This window comes from Populus nigra, chromosome 4, assembly GCF_951802175.1.
Source record: "Populus nigra chromosome 4, ddPopNigr1.1, whole genome shotgun sequence".
Taxonomy (NCBI): Eukaryota; Viridiplantae; Streptophyta; class Magnoliopsida; order Malpighiales; family Salicaceae; genus Populus; species Populus nigra.
In genome coordinates, this window is record NC_084855.1 from 9,335,471 (window position 1) to 9,356,226 (window position 20,756).

Consider the following 20,756-nt stretch of genomic DNA (forward strand, 5'->3'; position numbering starts at 1 on the left):
ATATACATCAAAATAATATTTTTATTATTATTTTAAAATTAATTTTGATATCAACACATCAAAATAATTTAAAAATATTAAAAAAAATATTAATTTGAAGTAAAGAAAAAAATAAAAAAATTTTAATTTTTTTAAAAGCATTTTTAAAATGCAATGCCAAACACACCCTAAAATGTTCTCTAATCTCATATGCTTATAATCAGAAATTTACAATTGCTTGAAGCTTTCACGTTGATTTATTTAGTTTGACTAAACCAGAGGTCTATTTAATTCTACTGTGCATATTTCGACATTAAGGTGTGGTCCAATATTCATACGATATTCTGCAATTTATTTGTATTTGACATTAAAGCTTGTCCAATATTCCTTTGGTTTCTACAAGTGTATTACGCAATCAGAATCATTTTACTTTTTCGTTGCAAAGAGTCGACCAAACAATGACTTGGAAGTCATTGTACCGGTTATCCCCTTGTTTCTTTGCTGCAGGGGCTGAGTGGTTCACCTTGATTCCCCGCGTCCTGTTGCGTGTTTGTACGTTCTGATGTCCTCAATTAGGGCCTTCAAGTCATTAGAAGACGATCCGCCTTCTTCAATTGTCATCTTCGCGAATGCTGCTAGTCTACTTGCTTGTTTCCTCATCTCAATTGCCTCATCTGTGTCACCCATTACAATTCTCACTGCCTTCTCTATTTTGTCTCTGTTAATCAATGGTGATTCCTCATTTGCCCACACTTTCCAAGTCTCATTGCCAACTGGCACTCCTAATTTAAGCACCTGAGTTATGAGCTTCTCATTGTAAAACTGCTCTGCAAAAATTGGCCATGTGACCATGGGCAGACCGGCACAAATGCCTTCAAGAATAGAGTTCCAGCCGCAGTGAGTTAAAAACCCTCCAATTGCTGGGTGCTCCAGTATTAGCAGCTGCGGGGCCCATCCCTTTATAATCAATCCTTTGCCACTGTTCTTCAACCTGTCTTCATACTCTTCTGGTAGCCACCAGTCCTGCTGCCGATCCAGGTTGTTATCTTCGTTGTCAGATTTCAGGATTTTTCCTACAGCCCAAATGAAAGAGTGCCTCGACTCTTCAAGTGCACTAGCAATTTCTGATATTTGAGTCTTGCTAAATCTGGTCAGGCTTCCGAAACAAATGTAGAGAACGGACTTCGGTTTCTTGGATTCCAGCCAATCCAGGCAGCTATGTTTACGTATTGAAGTCTTGCCACCTCTTTCTAGTCTATCATCAGCATTTCTATTGAACAGAGATACAGGACCCAAGTGCCACGCCTTGATTCCAGTGACTTTTCTGAAATGATCAGCATAGGCTGGTTCTAACTCATAAAAGCTATTCATCAACACTCCAAAGCTCTTCCTCTCTGCCTCCTTCAGTTTATCAAACAAAGCAGAGAAAACTTCGTTTTCGCCTTTGACAATATCCGGTAGTTGTGATCTTGTAATGGTTACTTTGTCTGGCAAGCCTGGGATGACAAATTGTTCTGTCTCAGATGTGACATTGTTGTGAGGTCGATGACAATCAATGCTGTTTGCAACACAAAGATTGAAGAATCCACTTCCATTAAAGGCAAGCCTCGGTATGCCAAGTTCAATGGCAACATCAACTGTCCATGGGAAGAGATAATCAGAGGCAATGCAGTCAGGGCGGTGCTTCTGCAAGATCATTTTAATATGTGGTTGCAGCAATTCTATGCCGTGAAACAGCTTCAAAGTCATTTCAGGGGTCGTTGTGGAGGATAAATTTTCGCAGCCTTCAGGTAAACCAGCTTCTATGCTAGGGAAACGGAGAGTTGCCAACGAAATCTGTCGACCGGATTTGATATCCCGATCAATAGCATTCTTAAACTGAGCGGCATTCATAGTGGTGGTGATTATGGTGACCTTTAATCCATTTCCGGCTAATAGCCTAGCCATGTCCACCATTGGCATCATGTGGCCTGGTGCCAGGTAGGGAAGGAACATTACATGAATTTGTTTTTCTTCTGAATCCATGATCGATAACGAATTGAGAGACCTTGCCAACGGAGAGGTAAAGGGAAGTGAAGGATTTGGGTAGTTGAGAGAATTGCTGAATTCAAAAGATTGTGAGTTTGTCACCGGCTTCGGCTTGTTTGTAGGATGAGCGAGAAATAGTCACGGAAGGTCCGATTCTGATGTTCCTGATATTTTGACAATTTTTTGACAATCTTTTGACATTCCGTATGACCAGCAGGGAAGTCCTCGGCCTAAACTATATTTCATTCTTTGTAACTTACATTTCGGTCCTTACAGTTATAATTACATTACAATTACAAGAAAAACTAAAAGGAAAATTATACTTAACATCCTATAGTTTGATCCAAATTATGATTGCCTGATATAGTTCTAAAAAGTACACTTTATATTCTCGGCCAATAAAACTTTTTAAATCTGACAAATTGACTAAACTATCCCATACATGTTTGAAGACTTCAGATTTTTCTTCCAGATTCATCTTAACCTTGAAAACCATTGATTTTGGTTTTTTTCAACTCTTAACACTGCCGAATTTTTAATATCTTCTATCTTAATTTGTTTTAATTCTTTAATAAAAACTTTATCACGTGCATTGTCAACATCGAAAGGCTTCTACGTGAACCTCTCTTTCAACAACATATGTCTTCAATGTTATACTCCTTACCTTTACGAGTATGAATAACACCTACACTCTAATCTAATCTCAAATTACTAGTTTCAATCCCCTAAAAAAACCTTGTAACCTGTTGAACCTATATCTTCTGAAGGTGATTATATTTTGTTATCTTTTGAAACTCAACATTATACTCATGTATAGATCTATTTCCTTGTAAATAATATTGATATCACTGAAATAAATATTGTTCATAACCATAAGGAATGAATCTATCATATAACATATGCCTTGTATATGTTCATGATGTATTAGGCTCTCTCCCATTTCTTAATCATGTATCCATTTGAAACTTTAACCATAGAAAGCTCATCTTTTTGAATTTATACTCGATTTGTTTCATCATGTCCTCTTCTAGGACACTCGTATATTTTTTAATCTTATTACATTTAGCGATTCAATTAAGAAATTCTTCTATTCAAATACCCATTAAAGATAAAGACTTTCTCTTACATGAAACTTATTCGCTTGTTATCTCTCAGGTTATAATGATATGTTATGATATGCCAAAGATTTACAACCCTTATCAAGTTTGTTTTGACCAAAACCCTTACGTAGACAAGTAGTTATCTAGGTCGAACTTGAAGAATAAGTTTAAGGTTAGGTCTACCTTAAAATAAGTCTTCATGCATGTCCATTTCGTTTTTCATGATCTTTATCTATACTTTCCATTAGCCAAATTTTGTGTTTCAAGTTATTTGATATTTCTGTTATTATTTGCTCCAAATGATATAGCTTTAATGATTGATTTTTTTTAGGGGATTGAGACTAGTAATTTGAGATAAGAATATGAATATGCAATGTAATGAATCAAATCTATCTCTCAATAATATTCTTATTCCAAATCCAATAATGAATATGCATGTTACATTTTGCTAATAAAGTATCTTGAACTTGTTTCCGCCATGAAAAAGTTGTCCTTTTTAATTGAAATTTAATGAATTGCCTCATCTCTTTCTCATATAAGTTCAAAAATTCTATCACTTTATCACAATTAGTAAGCTAATTCATAAATTTATCAACACTTAGATATCCATTAAAATTAAGAATATAAAGTTTTAAACAAAATTCATTCATCTCATAAAAATGTCTGGTAAGTCTAATCCTGCCGTAATCAATAAATTTATCAACACTTAAATATCCATTAAAATTAAAGATATAAAGTTTTAAACAGAATTCAATCATCTCATAAGAATGTCTTTTAAGTCTAATCATGTCGTAATCAATAAATTTATTTAGCCTTCGCTAATCTTGTACTCTATATTTCCACATTTTTATTTTAAAAAAATTAAATATAATAAAAGTGATAATAATTTAATTGTTCATATGCTTTGTACAAAGCATCTTTGTAATCATCTGGACAAAATAAAAAGTTAATAATTTTCTTATACTTTGTCATTATGAAATCATAGGCTTATCAGTACAAACTCTATCATATAAAGCTTCAACCCATCAATTATCAGTACCATTAGTAGATTTATGAATGGAAAATCCTATTTTGTGATAAAAAAACCTTGTTCAATAAAAATTATGCTTCCAAATCTAATAATCATCTAATAAATTATTTCTTCGAGAAATTTCCACTAAAGAAAGAAATTTCTTTAAATTTAGTAGTGTGTCAATGAAAAAATTTACTGCTAACTGAGTAAATAGGCATCATGCCTATATAAGTTTGCAAAAAACAGATATAGGATTTGGTTTGCCACCAGGTAAGTCTCTAAGCATATGCCTCTCATCATCATGATTCATGTTTACATTTCAGTTAAGTCTACTATGAAATACTCCCCTAATAAAATCTTTATGGTAAAGCTAGTTTTATTATCTCTTAAGCCTTCATGGTGTCCTAGAAGACCTCCATTATTACATCATGAAAATGGGAAGAAGTTGTCAATACTATCATTTATTGAATATACTAGACTGTTTCGACACTAATTGACACAACATATAGCATAGATAGGGCTTCTTGATCTCTAAAGCTTTACAACCCTAAATAATAGATAAAAAATTAAGGTTTTCAAACCCTTATGTTGTAGCTCTTAACTGAAGACAAAATTCTGAAACTTTAATAGTTTCTGAAAAGTTTTTTATATATCATCAATTCTCTCTTATGAATTCTCTTTTATGAAAAATTTATTGAAAGATTATTTAAATACAAGAAAAACATCTTAATTAAAGAAAAAGTCATGATCTAAATAGGAAAAAAAAATCCAAAAACAAGGAAAATAAAGAAAATTTTGAAACATTAGATTCCAGGACTAATTTGGGCTTGAAAATAAAAATAGCTGGTAAGGCATTGTATTTATATAATTAGGCCTCGAGAACTATATAACAGAATTTCAGCCGATCTAGTAACTGGATAAAAAAACTGTACTCATTTTCATTAGACATCGAGTTGGACTATTTCAAAATTTCTCAAACATAAAAAATCTTAACAATAAAAAATAATATAATAAAAATAATTATTCTAAAATTAATAAAGATAGTGCCCCGAGCATAATACCACCTTTAACGTAATTGTCCCTTTAAATTTTTCTTTTTTGAAGGATGACACGAACCAAGAGAATTCTGGGAAGGGAGTGCGGAGAATGCCAAAGACGAGCACTAGGAAACAATCATATTGAAGACCATCTTCTGTGTGTTGTCCGCGACCAAATTATCAGCTTACCAAGATTCAGCAGCAAATTTTGTGAAAAATACGTCCGGACACGAACAATGCCTAGAGGAAGCTACCAAGTACACAAACCACTAGGCTATGCTTGCGTTTTTCTTTTTACATAACATATCTCAAGTTTAAATTTAAAAAATGTACACAGTGGAGTAGCCCTTTTCCATCATCTAATAATAACCAATAAATTAGAGTAGCTGAAACTCCATCCTTCTTCATTAAAAAAGCTACTAAATATAACTATCTAGGTGGTGACTAGTGATAAGAGCTTGGAATTAAGAGGTTTGCGTCCTCTATGGTCTCAGGTTCGAGCAATGTGGTTGCTCATATGATGGTCACTGGAGGTTTACGTGGTCATTAACTTCAAGACCGTAGAATTAATCGAGGTGCATATAAGTTGGCCCGGACACCCAAGTTAAACTAAAAAAACAAAGAAGCTACTAAATACACATGGCTAGAATAATATTTACTTATGTATTTTTTTTAACGTAGTCTACCTCAAATCCTAATTAAAAAAAATACGCACGAAACAAAAAGAAAATGTGGGGTTAGAAGTGCAACGACAGGCGAGCAAGATGCAATTTCAAACTTGCAAGTAATTGCCGGTTCTTGGAAAGCTAGGCATCTTATATTTGAGCAATCCCAAAAAGAACGAAGGTGGGAAAAGGAAAAGGAGAGAGAAAGAAAAAAGGCATCTCATCTTTGCGCCTTTTATCCATCCTTTCATGACTTTTTGAAGCATAAACGCATGCTAGTTTTATTTCCTGAAGCTCACCATTCAGAATCAGCATTTGTTTCCCATCTTCCAATTATATTTGCTTAATTTAGTGGTTTTTGACGGAGTACTTGCCTCCTTTTTAGAACAATAGGCCCCGCAATGATTCCCGGTGTTACTGATTTGCTATTCCTCTGGCATTAAATAACCGGAAGACTATAGCACAACATTTAGGTATTCCTTGATGGGGTGTTTGTAACGCGGTAAATATTATTTTTTAAAATATTTTATATTTAAAAATATATTAAAATAATTTTTTATTTTTAAAAATTTAATTTTGATATAAAAAATTTATTAAAAAAAAAGGTTGTCCAACCGCGACGCCAAACATCTCCTTACTAATAAAGAGAAAATAATTGCTAAAATACACAAATAGAAGTCGATGACATCAACGAATGCTAGATACTTGTCTCGTGTTTTGTCGTGGGTTAGATTTTTTTTTATCAAAGAAATTGTATGCATTGGCTTTTCGACATGTTTTTATAGTTAAAAAAATTCTAAATAAAAATAAAAAAGTTTATGCATACATGTAATCAAATAAATCGAGTACTATGTATGGTAATAAATGAAAAAAAAAAACAAACGATAAATGATAACCAAAAATAATAATGAAAAAATTGAGAGATAAGTATAAATCAAAATATTTAATCTCGCAAGATGAGATATTTATCTACTTGTGTTTTCTATATTTGTTTATTAAAATAATTTTTTATTCAATCAAATGATAATATAATTAGACATGCACTAATTGATTGAACAAACGATAAATGATAACTAAATCGCTGGAAAACAAAATTTAAGGATCAAAATGAATTTTTGAAGAATGCACACAATGATTTGTGTGTGCGTGAACAGTAACTGCCTCCCTCTACAGTGAAAAAAAACCCAAGCATTTTAAGTTATAATATAAATGATAGTCGCTGTACAAATTCATAAATGTACATTGGACAATAGTTTAAAAACAGAAAAGAAAAATACTCCTGAAAAAACCTGTTCCTATCTATGCATTTCATAGTATAGGGTTTTATTTTTTATTTTATTTTTTGTCTCTGATTTTAACTACCTAGCAAAGAGCAATGCTTGGGATTTTGTTTTTCTTCAAAAGGTATCGACTGAAACCATCGAGAAATCCATCCGCATACAGCAAATACATGTCACTCTCACACGGAACAGAGGAAACCAGCAGTAAAAAATGGTTAGTGATGCTCTTGCATTGCTGCTAAATCCTGGTGTTTGGAGATCTTCCAGTACCATTATCCAAGACAATTTCAAATAAATCAGCCTCAGATTCGTCATCGAAGTCAACTCCTTGATTATTAGCTTCATTGACGTGACTGCCCTTATTGGTGGTGCTTCTATTGAGCCACTGAGAGTCAATTCTTCCCATTGAGAAGAGCTCTTTACTATCCTCATAGCCCAGAGAAGGGGATTTTGCAGGAGGGCCAATGAAGCAAGGATTTGGTGTTCTTTGAGCATTTGCTTGTGCATAACTAAAGGCACTTTGTCCAAAATTGACAAGAACCAATATCTCATTGTTTGCTGCAATTGCTGGGTAAAGGGGTGTCCCGAATTCCTCTGACTTGCAATGAACTACATGTAGCAGCTCTCCATCTACTGTGAAAAACACTTGTTTTTGCCTAGGATCAAATCCACAGCCAATTACTTTATCTGTTCTTGCCCAATCTGCTTTCTCGGATTCAAACACAAGTTCCATGCCTGAAAGAGAGGACACCATGTGAATTACTATTACTTTGAACAGATAACTTCTGGTACCAAAAACAATTGCATTTAACTGCTATAAATTTAGGCTTTAAATAATATAACTCTTTTTTTATTGAACCCACATAAATTATTTGGTCAGCAGCTTCACACCTACTACATATACACTATACAGTGAAGAATGCCCTGAAAAGGGGTGTAAGCTTAAAGAAACAACTACTTATCAATTCACCACTCAAGGTTTAAGCCATATAGTGGACGTTGTCTCATTAACTTTTCCCTGGTTTTAGTGATAATTTAGGTGAAAGATTTATTAATTAGCAAGTTGTCAACTTTTCTCAGTTCTAGGCTTCTAGTTAATGCGTTACCACATTTCACAAACTCACGATTAGCCTTTTGAATTTATTAAACCTGGACCCTAATTGAAAAACTTGATTCTTAACTTGAAAAAATAAAATATTTTCCTAAAGGGTATTTTTTTTTTTAAAAAAAAAGGAGAATTAATTTACCATCAAGATAGAGAGAACCATTAGAGTTAAATCCAATTGATCCTGGATAGCTTCCAGGAAGTTTCAAAGGAAGAGAGCCTCCAATAGTGAGCCCAACAGATAGCAATACTGCTGAACCTTGACAATCATCTTTACCAGCAAGCTTCAATTCTTCAATTTTGCTGATTCTGTGGCTGCTATTTACATGTACTAAAGATTCCGAATTTGCTTTTCCATTAGATTTTTCTTGAATGAGTTTAGCCCTCTCACCTTCCTTAGCCTTGCCAACAGATTCTTGATCATTGCTATGACAATACAAAACCGTGATTTCAAAATAGGCCTCTTGAGGAAAAGATGAGTTCCCTAATGGAGGCCCTGGTACAGGCAAAGTAGTTCTAATTACCGAAGCAGCAGACAGAGAAGGATAGCTTACATTAACCTTCTCTAACCCAGAATTCAGCCTTATCTTTTGCATGAAATCAGCTGATCCTTGACAAATTTCCCAGCTTATCTCTGTATCTGTTTCTCTTCCATAATCACCAGCCGCACATAAGCCTAACAGGGATGATCGCGTGGAAGGAGATGACATGTAGCTTGTAAAACCAAATCTGGACCATCCATTTTCGACTGCTTCGGTAATAAGCACCGGATGATCAGCCCAATTGAACAAAGGTCTTGTAAGAACCCCGCGACGAAAAACATAATAATTTCCTCTTCTTTTGGTTTCTAATTGATCAGGTTGATGATGTAGACTCCCTTGGTGAAGCTTTGCAATCCCATCCTGCAAGCTTGCACTTCTATTGGTTCTTATCGTATCAGCAATACCTCTACGGTCTTTGAAACAATAACATCGCCAGACTACCAACGCAAAAAGCATTGAAGCAACTACAACAGCACCCCCTGGCAACAAAACATTCAACAACACGAGCATTTCTTCCTTTTCCTTCTGATTTACTTTTTTTTTTTTTAGTTTAATTGTGGGTTCTTGAATAATCTTAATTATAGAGAAGAAGAAGAAGAAGACTGTTGGAAAGGAAAATTCGTTTTAGAGGCGTGGACTTGTGACTGGTTCGAGAGAGGCAAGAGGGTGGTGAAAGCAATTAACAGTGCCAAAACTGTGAATTGAAAAGTTGGGATTTTTAGAGAGACGTTTTTATTTTTATTTTCTCTCTTTATAGTCCAATTTAGAATTAACTAGGATAAACCGACAGTCTTCCTTCATTAAAAAACGCGCATGTTGTTTCATTTTAGTTTTCAGCAACAAAAGAAAGAGGCTAAGTGATTGTTAAGGAGATTAAAGTAATATATTTTAAACTTTATTTTTTATATTGGTATATCAAAGTGATTTAAAAATATATAAAAATTAATTAAAAATTAAAAAAAACTTAAAAAACACGGTTGCAAGAGATGGTTGCTTGTAAGCACTTCAATAAAGCCAATTGTCCAAGCTCAAAATACCAACTCTATTTTCTTGTATGGTATGCGTGTGGACTTTTTAGGAGGGAAAAATGCGGCATTTGCGAGACTATTAAAGATGGAGACTGTCAAAAAGTTAAAAAAAAAAAAGGAGAGGAAAACATAAACAGATCAGGAACAAGGATTGCTAGTAGTTATTTGTCGACTGACAGTTAATCCCAAGTCCCATGTTTGTTAACTTGCTACTGTTGGCTTCATCATTCCAGCTACTTTAGAGATCAACTGGAATACTTGCTGGTACTTTGTCATTGATTGGATAATTTTTTTAAAATATAAAAAAAATTAAAAGAATGGATAATTTTTTAACTAATTTATTCAACTTGATTTAATAGGTCAATTTTAAATTCTTGTAACCTAACTATTTATCTCACTTAAGTTTTAAATTAAATTGCACAGGAGTTAGCTCAAATTAAATTGAATAATTTCATGGATCCAAATACAATTTTGATAATTGATAAAAACATATCTTATTTTTTTATAAAATTCCAAGATGATAAATTTTTTAGATGTTTTTTAGGTACTTTAAATGTTTTAAAAAAAAACACTCAAGTTAATCTCCCCTCGACATATAGAACCATTTAAAACGAAAGGTTAATTTTTCGGTGGCTAAAATTACAAAAATGACATTTTTTTTCTCTAAGCCACATTCCGCCCATTATCTCTCTTTCATCTCATCCACTAAGGACTGAAAAATAATAAAAATAAAATTTAGTATTTAAATGAAAGTTTAAAAAATGTAAAGGACTTGTCACCTTATAGCAAATGTATAAAGGACAAAAATACATTTCACAAATAAATTTGAACGCACCATCCATGTTAATCTTATTTTGCACTTCAGTCCCCTGTCTTTTAATTCAATCCTTACCCACAAAAAAAAAAACAATTAGGCTTCAATTTGGGCTCAATTGTGCTAAAATAAAGTTTAAAAATCAAATTAAATTTTTTTAAAAATTACATTATTATAATTCAGGAGAGGATAAACAGTAATTCACGTACAGTAAAAACAAACTTCGTACCATTTAGCTTTATATATAATATCACGGTGAAAGAAAATGCAAAAGATAAGTCTATTCCCCGTTTGATATTACCTTTCAAATTGAAGTTAGGCAAAATTTGAAAAAATAAATGCATATAGAAAATTTGTCTCATTTGAAATGAGTATAGATTCTAGGCCTCACGAAAGGCTACCTATGCTAGCTAGAATGAGGGGACCTATGCTAGCTAGAATGAGGGGACGCCACCGACTAGCACCGCGGGAAAAAGCGGACGAGGGGACTTGGATGTGTATAAATGCTTATTTCCAGAAGATCTTTATAACTTTCATTTTAAAAACTTAAAAGATTTAATCTCTATTTGGTATTACATTTAAAAAATATTTTTGAAAAAAATTAATTTTTTTTTACTTCAAATTAATATTATTTTAATGTCATTTTAATATACTGATATCAAAAATAATTTTTAAAAAATAAAAAAATATTATTCTAATACATTTCCGAATAAAAAGTACTTTAAAACAACCGCAACCACACTCTCAAATATTTCTTTATTCATGGACCAGTCTTATTTAATAACTAGTTATAAAATTAATATTCTCAATAGTGACCCTAAACCCATTTCCTAACATTAATTCTAATTCTGATGTCACTCAAAAAATGACTGATACTTTATCTTATTTTATCTCCCCAAAATAATAATAATAATAATAAACATTAAAGGGTATGAGTTCTTTGTTGTACATACACCATTGCTCATCTTCTCATATTTTAATGTGGATCTACTGTTCAAAATTTTGCTTTTTAATTTGGTATTGGAGCTTTCTTTTTTTTTACGCAATTGAATCCTTTTTATGCCAATTTGAAAGGGAATTAAATCAAATCTATTGACCAAGAACAAAATTAAAAGACAGGATCAAAGTAGAAAATATGCTATAAATGGATGATGGTTTCAAAGTTCGCACAAAAAAGTTTAGTTTTGTCCTTGTACTTTAAAAATTATATATATTCAGTCCCTCAATACTTTAAAATTTTATTTTAATCATTTTTTACTCTCTGATTTAAGAGAAAAGAAAGAGAAAGAGGTCATTGAATTTCGACAGTAGAGAGAGAAAAATATTTTTGGCATTGATTTTGGCTACCAAAATTGTCAATCATTGTATTAAAAGGTTACATTTGATGAGGAGGGTTTATATTAGATGCTTTTCACCTTGAAAGTGCTTAAAAAAACATATATAAGCTTAAAAATATTTTTGGTTTTAGGTTTTGGCACAGTTTTAACTTAAAAATTTAAGGCCTAATTGTACCCCATTATACCCAAAAATGGAAAAAATATAAATTCAAGGTCAAATTAAATGATTATTGGACAAATTTGCATAAAAATTAAGTCCAATGACATAATTAAATTTTTAATAGGCCAATTTGATTTAATCATGGGCCAAATTAAATTTTAATTATGTTTAAGAATTAACTTGGGTCCAATTAAAGGATTTAATTAAGTGCAAGGACTTAATTATACTTTAAATGGATCAAATTAGTTTTATTTGGAGCCTAATTGGTGAAAAATTAAGTTTCAGAGCCTAACTTGAGCTTAATTGAAAATATTATAATTTTAAGAAACCAAATTTAATTTTTACCAAGTTAATTGATTGAAATCAAGGGCCAAATTTTAAGAAAAATGAAGTTTTAGGGTCAGTTAGAGATTAAATTGACAAAATTCACAGCCAATGATCAATCTGTAAAATACATCAAACTATAAGGGCTTAATTGGCGAAATACGAGGGTGAAATTGAAGAAATTAAAAGTTTAATGGTCAATTAGGGGTTAAATTGCATAAATCCGAGACCAAGGACGAAATCATAATAGGCGCGTAACTTCGGGGTTCCCATTGAAGTTCATCAGAGGCTTAATTGCATTAAATCAAAACTTTAGGGTCAATTAGGGATACCATTGCATTAAATCGAAAATGGGAGGACTAAATTGAAGATCTGTAAAAAAAAAATCCCTACTTCAGCCCAAAACAACACCGTTTTTTTTTTTAAAAAAAAAGAGGACCAGACAACGCGTCATCTGGTCACTATTCATTGTCTTCCCTTACTTTGCCCGAAAATGACAGCTCAGGAAGCTACTTTTAAGGTGCATTTAATGCCTTATATGTCCACCAAAATTGACAACACATACACCAAAATGATCACCGAACATCCCTTTATCCTCAAGTATGGTCCGTTTAGGCCTATTAACATGACACCGACCTCGATGCTGGTCTAAAGAGGCTAACTCAGGCAACCTTTTTCTTGCATATTTGACAACTCACAATGCACACTTTGAATCAACGGTTGTGATGCTTCCCAACCAAACCAAAGGCCACGATTTGGCACCATTAAAGACAAAATATCCATCTTCCACCTCCTATAAATAGGAGTGCATTTCATGGCCTGAGTAAGAAGAAAATCGGGTCCAAAGTCAGCCAAAAAACCAGCCCTTCTACCCTGTTTCTACAATTTTTCTCTCCCTCTCTCTCCTTGCCGTTCCAACCACCAACCAACCACTAAGAGCCACCGTCAATTTCTCTCTCCTCTCTACAACCCCTCCCATTTTCTTCTTCTTCTTCTTTTGCTTCCTCTACCACCGGCCGCCAACTCTTCCACCGTTCCTTGCAACGACGCCGCTAGGACCATCAGCTCAACCTCCTGATCACAGTCGTGACAATAGACCCCGGTAGCCTTCTACTCTGCCCGTCTCCAACTTCTACAACTATTTGGTTGCATGCAGAACGTGAACAATAATCGTTCACGTTCTGCAACTAATTAACTTAAATGGTGGCTCGGGCCTGATTTGGCTCATCCCATATGTATGGGCTGGGTCCGGCCCACCATAAAAAAGAAGAGGAAAGATTACATTGGGTTGATCTCGGCCCAACTATATTTGGGACGGGACCGGCCCATCCTTTTCTGGGCTGAGTTCGGCCCAGCCCACATATTTTGTAATATAATAATAATAATAATAATAATAATAATAATAATAATGTTGTTGTTATTATTATTATTATATTAAAAAAATCCAAAATTTTTCAAAAAATCATTTCAAAAAAATTATGATTTTCTCAAATATTTTTCTACCACTTTTGTATAATATCGGGTTGTATATTTACACTGTAAAATACAAATCCGGTATTAAAATACCAGATTTTCTCCGAAATATTTCAAAAAAATAAATTTATTTCATGCATACGACCAAATTCTAAATTTTTTCAAGCATATCTTCATAAAAACAAAAATTGCATCTTTTTCATGTTTTAAAATGCAAAACGGATATCATAATCAGTTTATGATTATCCATTATGATTTGGTCAAAATATAAAAAACCTTTTCCCAATATTTTTTTAGGGTCCAAATGTAGACTTCAATATTTATGGGGTGTAAAATTACACAATAAAGTACATCCTCATGTATTAAATATACAAGGTGTAAATAAATGCAATGCTAAAATTCAGACTTTAGAACAGTTATGATTTAACCCAATAAGATAGAGACTTTCTCATGAAGAGAGATCTGCCTTGAATCTTAGAGAAGACCAACGAATAGAAACCTAACATAGAAAAAAACAATCAAACAACAATGCAGCTTACCTTAGATAGGGTGCACTGGGGGTGATGCGTCTTTCCCTTGCACAACCAGTCCCTTACCAAGATTCTCACAGACCATAGGTTCTTAGTGACCATAATACTAAATGGCGACTCCTAAACATTAATCATAATTTTATGATTAAATCCAAAAACTCTTCCCAACACACCACACTTGACATATGAGGCACACCAAGAGCCTCCTGTCATCGCCAGACGACGTCGTGGCACTCGAACCCCGTGACATAAACTATATTATTTTTAAATAAATTTTATTTATTATGATGTTCGCTTATATTTATGCACACCTTACTTTATTTGAGAAAATTCATATATATAAGACCAAAAATAAACATGGGGTTTATTCGTTAAGTATGATTGCCACGTATAGAATAATACTTGACAAATTATATGCATTGTAATACATGAAATGTAACACTCAATATTAAAGGACTTATTGTCATGATTCATGCATTTGTTTTCTAATAAAGTTAAAGGATGGAGCTAAGTGAAGACATTAGGTTAAACTTATAGGCTAAGAGAGAGAACATTAAAGTTATCCTATACTAATCCCTATTAATAAAGGATTCAGTTTTCCATGAACTTTAATTTGGTTCAAGAAATTAACTTCTATATTAAATGACAATAAACTTATATATTAATTAAGAGTTTAATGAGACTATTGCTATATAAATACAGGCTTTTGATCCCTAGACCTACACTTTAATGTACAAACTTTTACATACAAAAATACACCATTAAACTTGAGTATGTCAAAGCTTAGAAGTACTAAAATTAAATTTCGTAAGTTTTTTTATTAATGATAGGAGATATATTTCGATCTATTTGTTTTTTACTCATCAAATCTAAATGCAAATTGTTTTAGAAATATATTTAGATATATTCAGAAATATGAATAACAATGTGTGGTTAAACAAATATGAGAATTACCTCTAAAAAACGGCATTGCTATGTTAGCTTTATGTTCATGGCATATATGGACATGGTGGATGCCCCCTGTATGTTTCATTTCCATTATTAAGCTTACACGGGAGGCAAGTAAATCAGGATTGTCACTATCAGTTTTTGGTGGGGGGTTGTTGATAATAACTAATCCATTCCCATTACTCATGAATGTTTGCATAAACATGAAACCATGTCAGAATCTCCAGTAAATTAATCAGAGTTTTACTCATTAAAACATGTCTAATTTTAAAGATTATCTCGGAGAAAAGTGAGCTATGGCGATGGCAAAGGCTTTTTGTAAAGGAAAGGGGGGGAAATGTAAAAGATGAGCCAATAAAAGGATAGAGTCACCAGCGTGTTAATCGACCGCAAATAAAAGCTTTGCTTTTCTTTCTTTCTTTGTTATTTTTTAACAGCAGGATCGACATTCACCAGGCAAAACCATCAAAGTAAGAGCTATTGATCTCATCTTGTCACACTTGTTGCAGACAAGGGTTAACAGGACAAATCATTGGTACGTTGAAGAGTTGTCTGAGAGTATAATCTTGAACTAACAAACAAGACCGATATGTCATCAAACGTTGTAATTGCATCAGCGTAAGATTTAACTAAGTGCTCAAACACACATAAATCCAGAAATCTATGGTAGAAGATCAGCATATTTGGTAAGGGAATCTAACTTTCCAGATACTTAATACATTCTTGATCAATACCCGAAACCAACTCTGTGATAAATGGTTAATGTATTGATTCTGCAAGAAAGGGTGGGGAATCTTTGTGCCACTGTATATACATTATCAAAATATTGACCAGCCCTTTTTCACTTTTGAGCTTATAATTAATAGATTAATTAATGCGGTATCTATTTATTTATTTACAAGTTATTGATGGAACGAACGACTTGCATGTATATGTATATTATTATTGTTATTTATTTTTTAACTAAAAATATTTTGTTCTTTTTTTTTTTAGTTTTGAAATTGTTCTGAATTCGAACAGCGCTTTACAGAAACAGCGTTGGTTTCTTGAATGCATAAGAATAACATTTTGTTGAAGGCCCAAAAACAAAATGAAAGCCCAGTCGGGCATTCTTGATTATCAATAGCCCATTTTAAATTTTTATGTTAAGAGTCAATTTACTTAATACGACATAATAAATACATCAAAGTCCGGTTCTATTTGTCTACCCCAAAATCCAAATGGCCGAGTCTTCCTGTTGCTACTTATGCCTCCAAGATCTCTTCTTTTCTTTTTTCTCTATTTTTCTCTTTTCTTTTTCTACTTGGATTCTCTGCTGGTTCATTTTAAAATTTTGCATAAAATACAATATTTCTCACCTGTGATTTTTTTAAAATATGAATATTTTCTTGGCTATGCTATTTTCCAAAATCTTCTATTTTCCCAGAACTTTCTAACACCTATGTTAAAAAGGAGAATCACCCGCCAAAATATGAGAAAAACTATAGCACTTGACTTGACTTGAATTGACTAGCGTGAGCGAGAGGGGTCTCCACTTCACAAATGAGCCGACTCCTCTCTGCAAAAACATAGGCACCACCACAACTTCCCTACTAACCTCAAACAACAACAACAAACTCGCTCTCACTTCAAAACAGTTAGAGATTTTGGAGAGAAAAGGAATGGCAAGTCCTTCAGAACCATATGTCTGTGGTGTTTTTTGGCGCAAATGTATGACTGATTTGGGTTTTAAGAAGCGTTTTAAGCAACTACACCAGAGGGAAAGACAGAAGAAGTTGAATAGAATGACGTCGTTGAAAGGGAAAAAATGGCAGCGATTTAAGGAGAGGTTAGGAAGTTGTTAACTCCGAAAGTTGGGTACGGATTAGCAGCAGCGTTGAGGAGATCAGCTGGGATTTATGTGAAGGCAGCGGACGATAAGCCACAAGCTGCAGATTGGGCATTGAAGAGACAAATAGAGCATTCAATGAGTATGAGGGTGGACTGGTTGGTTTTGGTTTCAGATGATTCCGATTTTTTGGAAGTTTTAAGAAAGGCGAGGGAGGCAAATTTGTGGACTGTTGTAGTCGGGGATAGGGATAAAGCATCAGGGAGACGTGCGGATTTGTGGGTTCCGTTGATTGAGGTTGAGAATGGAGAGGTGCCTGAGAAGGATTTGGTGCCGAAAGGTAGGGCTAAGAGTGAGGATTTGGAAACGGATGACGGGTTTATTGCGGTTACGGATGTTAAGGAGGATGGTGATTATGGGGGGAGTGATTTGAAGGGTGTTTGTTGAAGAACTTGTAATGGAGAGGTCTGGGTTTATTGGCGTGAGGATTTCAGCGTTTCGGAAGGGGAAGAGAAAGATGAGCAGGATTATCTGTTATATGATAGTGAATATGAGGAAATTGAATTAGAAGATGCGGGTTTTTTTATAGTGATTGAATATTGTGTTTTGAGGGGCATTTCATTGTTTATTAAACTTCGAATAGATATACCATCTGAGGGCAAGGCTATAGTTCAATTAATAAATGTGAAGCTCAGTTCATTATCTAAATGTGAAGGTTGACGCGCCTGCATCCAATTTACAAACTGGTAGATGACTGCCCTCAAATTCTCTCTCTCTCTCTCTCTCTCTCTCTCTCTGTATGTATGTATATATATATATATACACACACACACACACACACAGAGAAATCTTTCTTGTTCTGTATCCGTAAGCTTCATTGGTCTTATGCCATTACTTTTGACACAGTTGCTGAAAGTGTTTGGGAAGATATCTTTCCTGCTCTGAAACTTCAAATTCTTCGAGCAATTAGCAAAACAAGGTTCAAAAGCCTTTAACTTTTAAAAGCAACTGTTTTCTTGTTTCTCTAAAGCCGCGGTGCTATGACTTATAAAAAGACCAGACAGAGCCTGAACATGTGCCATGGATTAAATTAATTTTCTTTTCTACTTTGTAGGTTAGCAGCAACATGACGTATGCCAATATGATTCCAACGAGTTCTGTCATGAAGATTCGGTGGATTTTGAAAGTGTGTGGATTGCTTCAGGAGGGCATATTGATTAAGTAGAATTGCAGAAGTTCAGAGCACTTGACCAGAAGAGGTCCTTTTCGGTCCTGTAGGATTAGGACTTGAAGATCTTCTTTTCGACATGGAGGTCAGGTTCAATGTTTCAATGAAGTGGAGAACTTAAGCTGTCCAATGCCATATCTGCAAGACATATCATGTAACTTATTTTTCTTTTATGTCATTTGTTTCAGACATATCAGTGATTCAGTACCACGTAACTCATCCTATTTTAACATGGAAAATGAAGTGGCAAAGCACAATCATCCAAGGGGGCCTTGGACTTTGTTCCTGTGGCGAAAAGGATTAAGAAAAGAGGTGAGAACCTCAAGCTTTCTGATTGGAGACCTGGTTCATTGGACTGCTCTGGTTCATTGGACTAGTCACGAACAACAACCAAGTAGCAATTTTTCTTTTTCTTTTTCTTTTTATTGCAGCTGCTTTCTTGTGATCAGGAGTTGTAATCTGTGGTAGGAATTGGATTGCGATGGGATTATGCAGCCCGCATTTCAAGAAGTGATTAATGATTGACCATCTGAATGGAAAGGTTTAGATTTAACATAATCCAGGCCCTTTTTCGTTGTTCTTCTGTCATAACATGATTCAGGGACTGCTTTGAACTGTGATAGAAGCAGTGACAATAATTATTTTTTAAATTTTTTTTCATTTAAAATAATACTTTTTAAAATCCATTAAATTAACATTTTAAAATAATTTAAAAACATACTTAAAAATTAATTTTAAAAAAAACTTAAAATTTGTAAAATCTCCTGTTCAAACTTTGTGCCAAATCGATACTTAGAATGTTGTATTATTTTAAGATTTTAAGCATCCTGAACAAAATTCTACCTGTTTTTTGTTTCAATGACAAGTGTGAAAATCAAGAAGAAGAAAAAAAAAAGATTATTAAAGCTATGTCATCGTTGCGTTGCCGAACTAATTCTAGGGACACAAAAAAGATCATCATCAAAGCTCAGAGGAAGTAGCATGCATCATCCAAACTCGGTGGCCTTGCTTACACACTGACATGCATTGCAAGTGCCAATTATTTATTAAATTTGGTCCATTATTAAATTTTTATTTTTTAATTTGGTTCTGATTCTTTTATAACTCTTTTTTTTTTACATGTAATTTAGCTTTTTTTTCAAAAAAATGATTGATAATCTGATTTTTTTTATTTAATTTATAATTTTTTTATATCTCTTAGTATGGTCCCAAAATTTTATCATACTCGAGTCCAATTAAAGCGCAATTAAAGCTTAGCCGGGAAGACAAGGAAGGAAATTGAAAGAGATAGATAGATAAACTAGATTAGTTGAAGTTTTTATTTTTTAACTAAATAAGTTTTGAACAGGGTATTCATGTTGTGTTTGGGCCTATTAAATCAAACAAAATGCACTGAGACAACTCTAATATATTTTAATTTGAAATATAAACCATCAAATAAACCACGATATATGGCGACACTAGATAAATAAATAAAAAAATCTATGCTAATCAGTAATTTTGTTTTGATTCAATTTGTATTTTTAATTTATAAAAAACATATTAACAAATAATTAAATAAATAAGTTAAATAGCATGACACGTTCTGAGATTATATTTCTTTATATATATATATATATATATATATATATATATATATATATATATTTCAGCGTTCTGGTCGGTCATTGTTGGGGTTAACAATTATTTTTAGCATTTTTTTTATGTGCATGATAATTAATTAATTTTATTAAACACACTGATCAAATTTTTGATGCTCATTTCAGATTCTTTATTGTCAACTCAAAATTTAAGGTCGCCAATATTTTTATTTTACGCTTGAATTGACTTTTGATCCAACGCGTTGTGTGGTTGGCCATGAATTGCCGCATTCTTACACATTTTTGTAACAGACAATCTATCCCCTTATATTCACCGAATCAATCCCAGATTAGGATTTCTCGGACCCAAATTTTGTTTCATTTCATTTGACTTTTGATTATTTTCAAACCATTCGGCTGCTCCTATTCGTGCCTTCCCTTTGATTTTTTATTTATTTTTTATTATTATTTTCGCTACTCATATTGAAATACCATCACGTGATTTTCTTATATCATATACCATTTAGTAATTGTCATATATTATATGCAATTCCAAGGGACATTAACACACTAGTTTTATATTTTTTCAACTGGTCATTATTATTATAATACATTAATAATTATAAGTGATATTCCACATCTGAAGAAACCTGGATAAAAACTCTAAAAATAAATGAATTAAAAAACCCAAAACAAATAATATATAGCATGTTGGGTTATGCCGTTAAATTATAAATTACACTTTAACTTTAAAGTAA

The 20,756-nt window shown here is 33.0% G+C and overlaps 2 protein-coding genes and 1 pseudogene across 2 annotated transcripts; 1 reads left to right on the forward strand and 2 right to left on the reverse strand.

Annotated features, from left to right (window-relative positions):
- Positions 1-498: 498 nt before the first annotated feature.
- On the reverse strand, positions 499-2,004 carry LOC133690659 (UDP-glucose flavonoid 3-O-glucosyltransferase 7-like). The gene has a single exon (XM_062110905.1). The coding sequence runs from the start codon at positions 2,002-2,004 to the stop codon at positions 499-501; it is 1,506 nt and encodes a 501-aa protein (XP_061966889.1).
- Positions 2,005-7,007: 5,003 nt separating this feature from the next.
- LOC133691975 (uncharacterized) lies at positions 7,008-9,471 on the reverse strand. Its single transcript, XM_062112608.1, has 2 exons — positions 8,349-9,471; positions 7,008-7,836 (listed from the first exon to the last, which is right to left on the reverse strand). Exons 1-2 carry the CDS (start codon positions 9,256-9,258, stop codon positions 7,340-7,342), a joined length of 1,407 nt encoding a protein of 468 aa, XP_061968592.1. The 5' UTR covers positions 9,259-9,471; the 3' UTR covers positions 7,008-7,339.
- Positions 9,472-16,867: 7,396 nt separating this feature from the next.
- LOC133692000 (uncharacterized) lies at positions 16,868-18,976 on the forward strand (annotated as a pseudogene).
- The last annotated feature ends 1,780 nt before the right edge of the window (positions 18,977-20,756 follow it).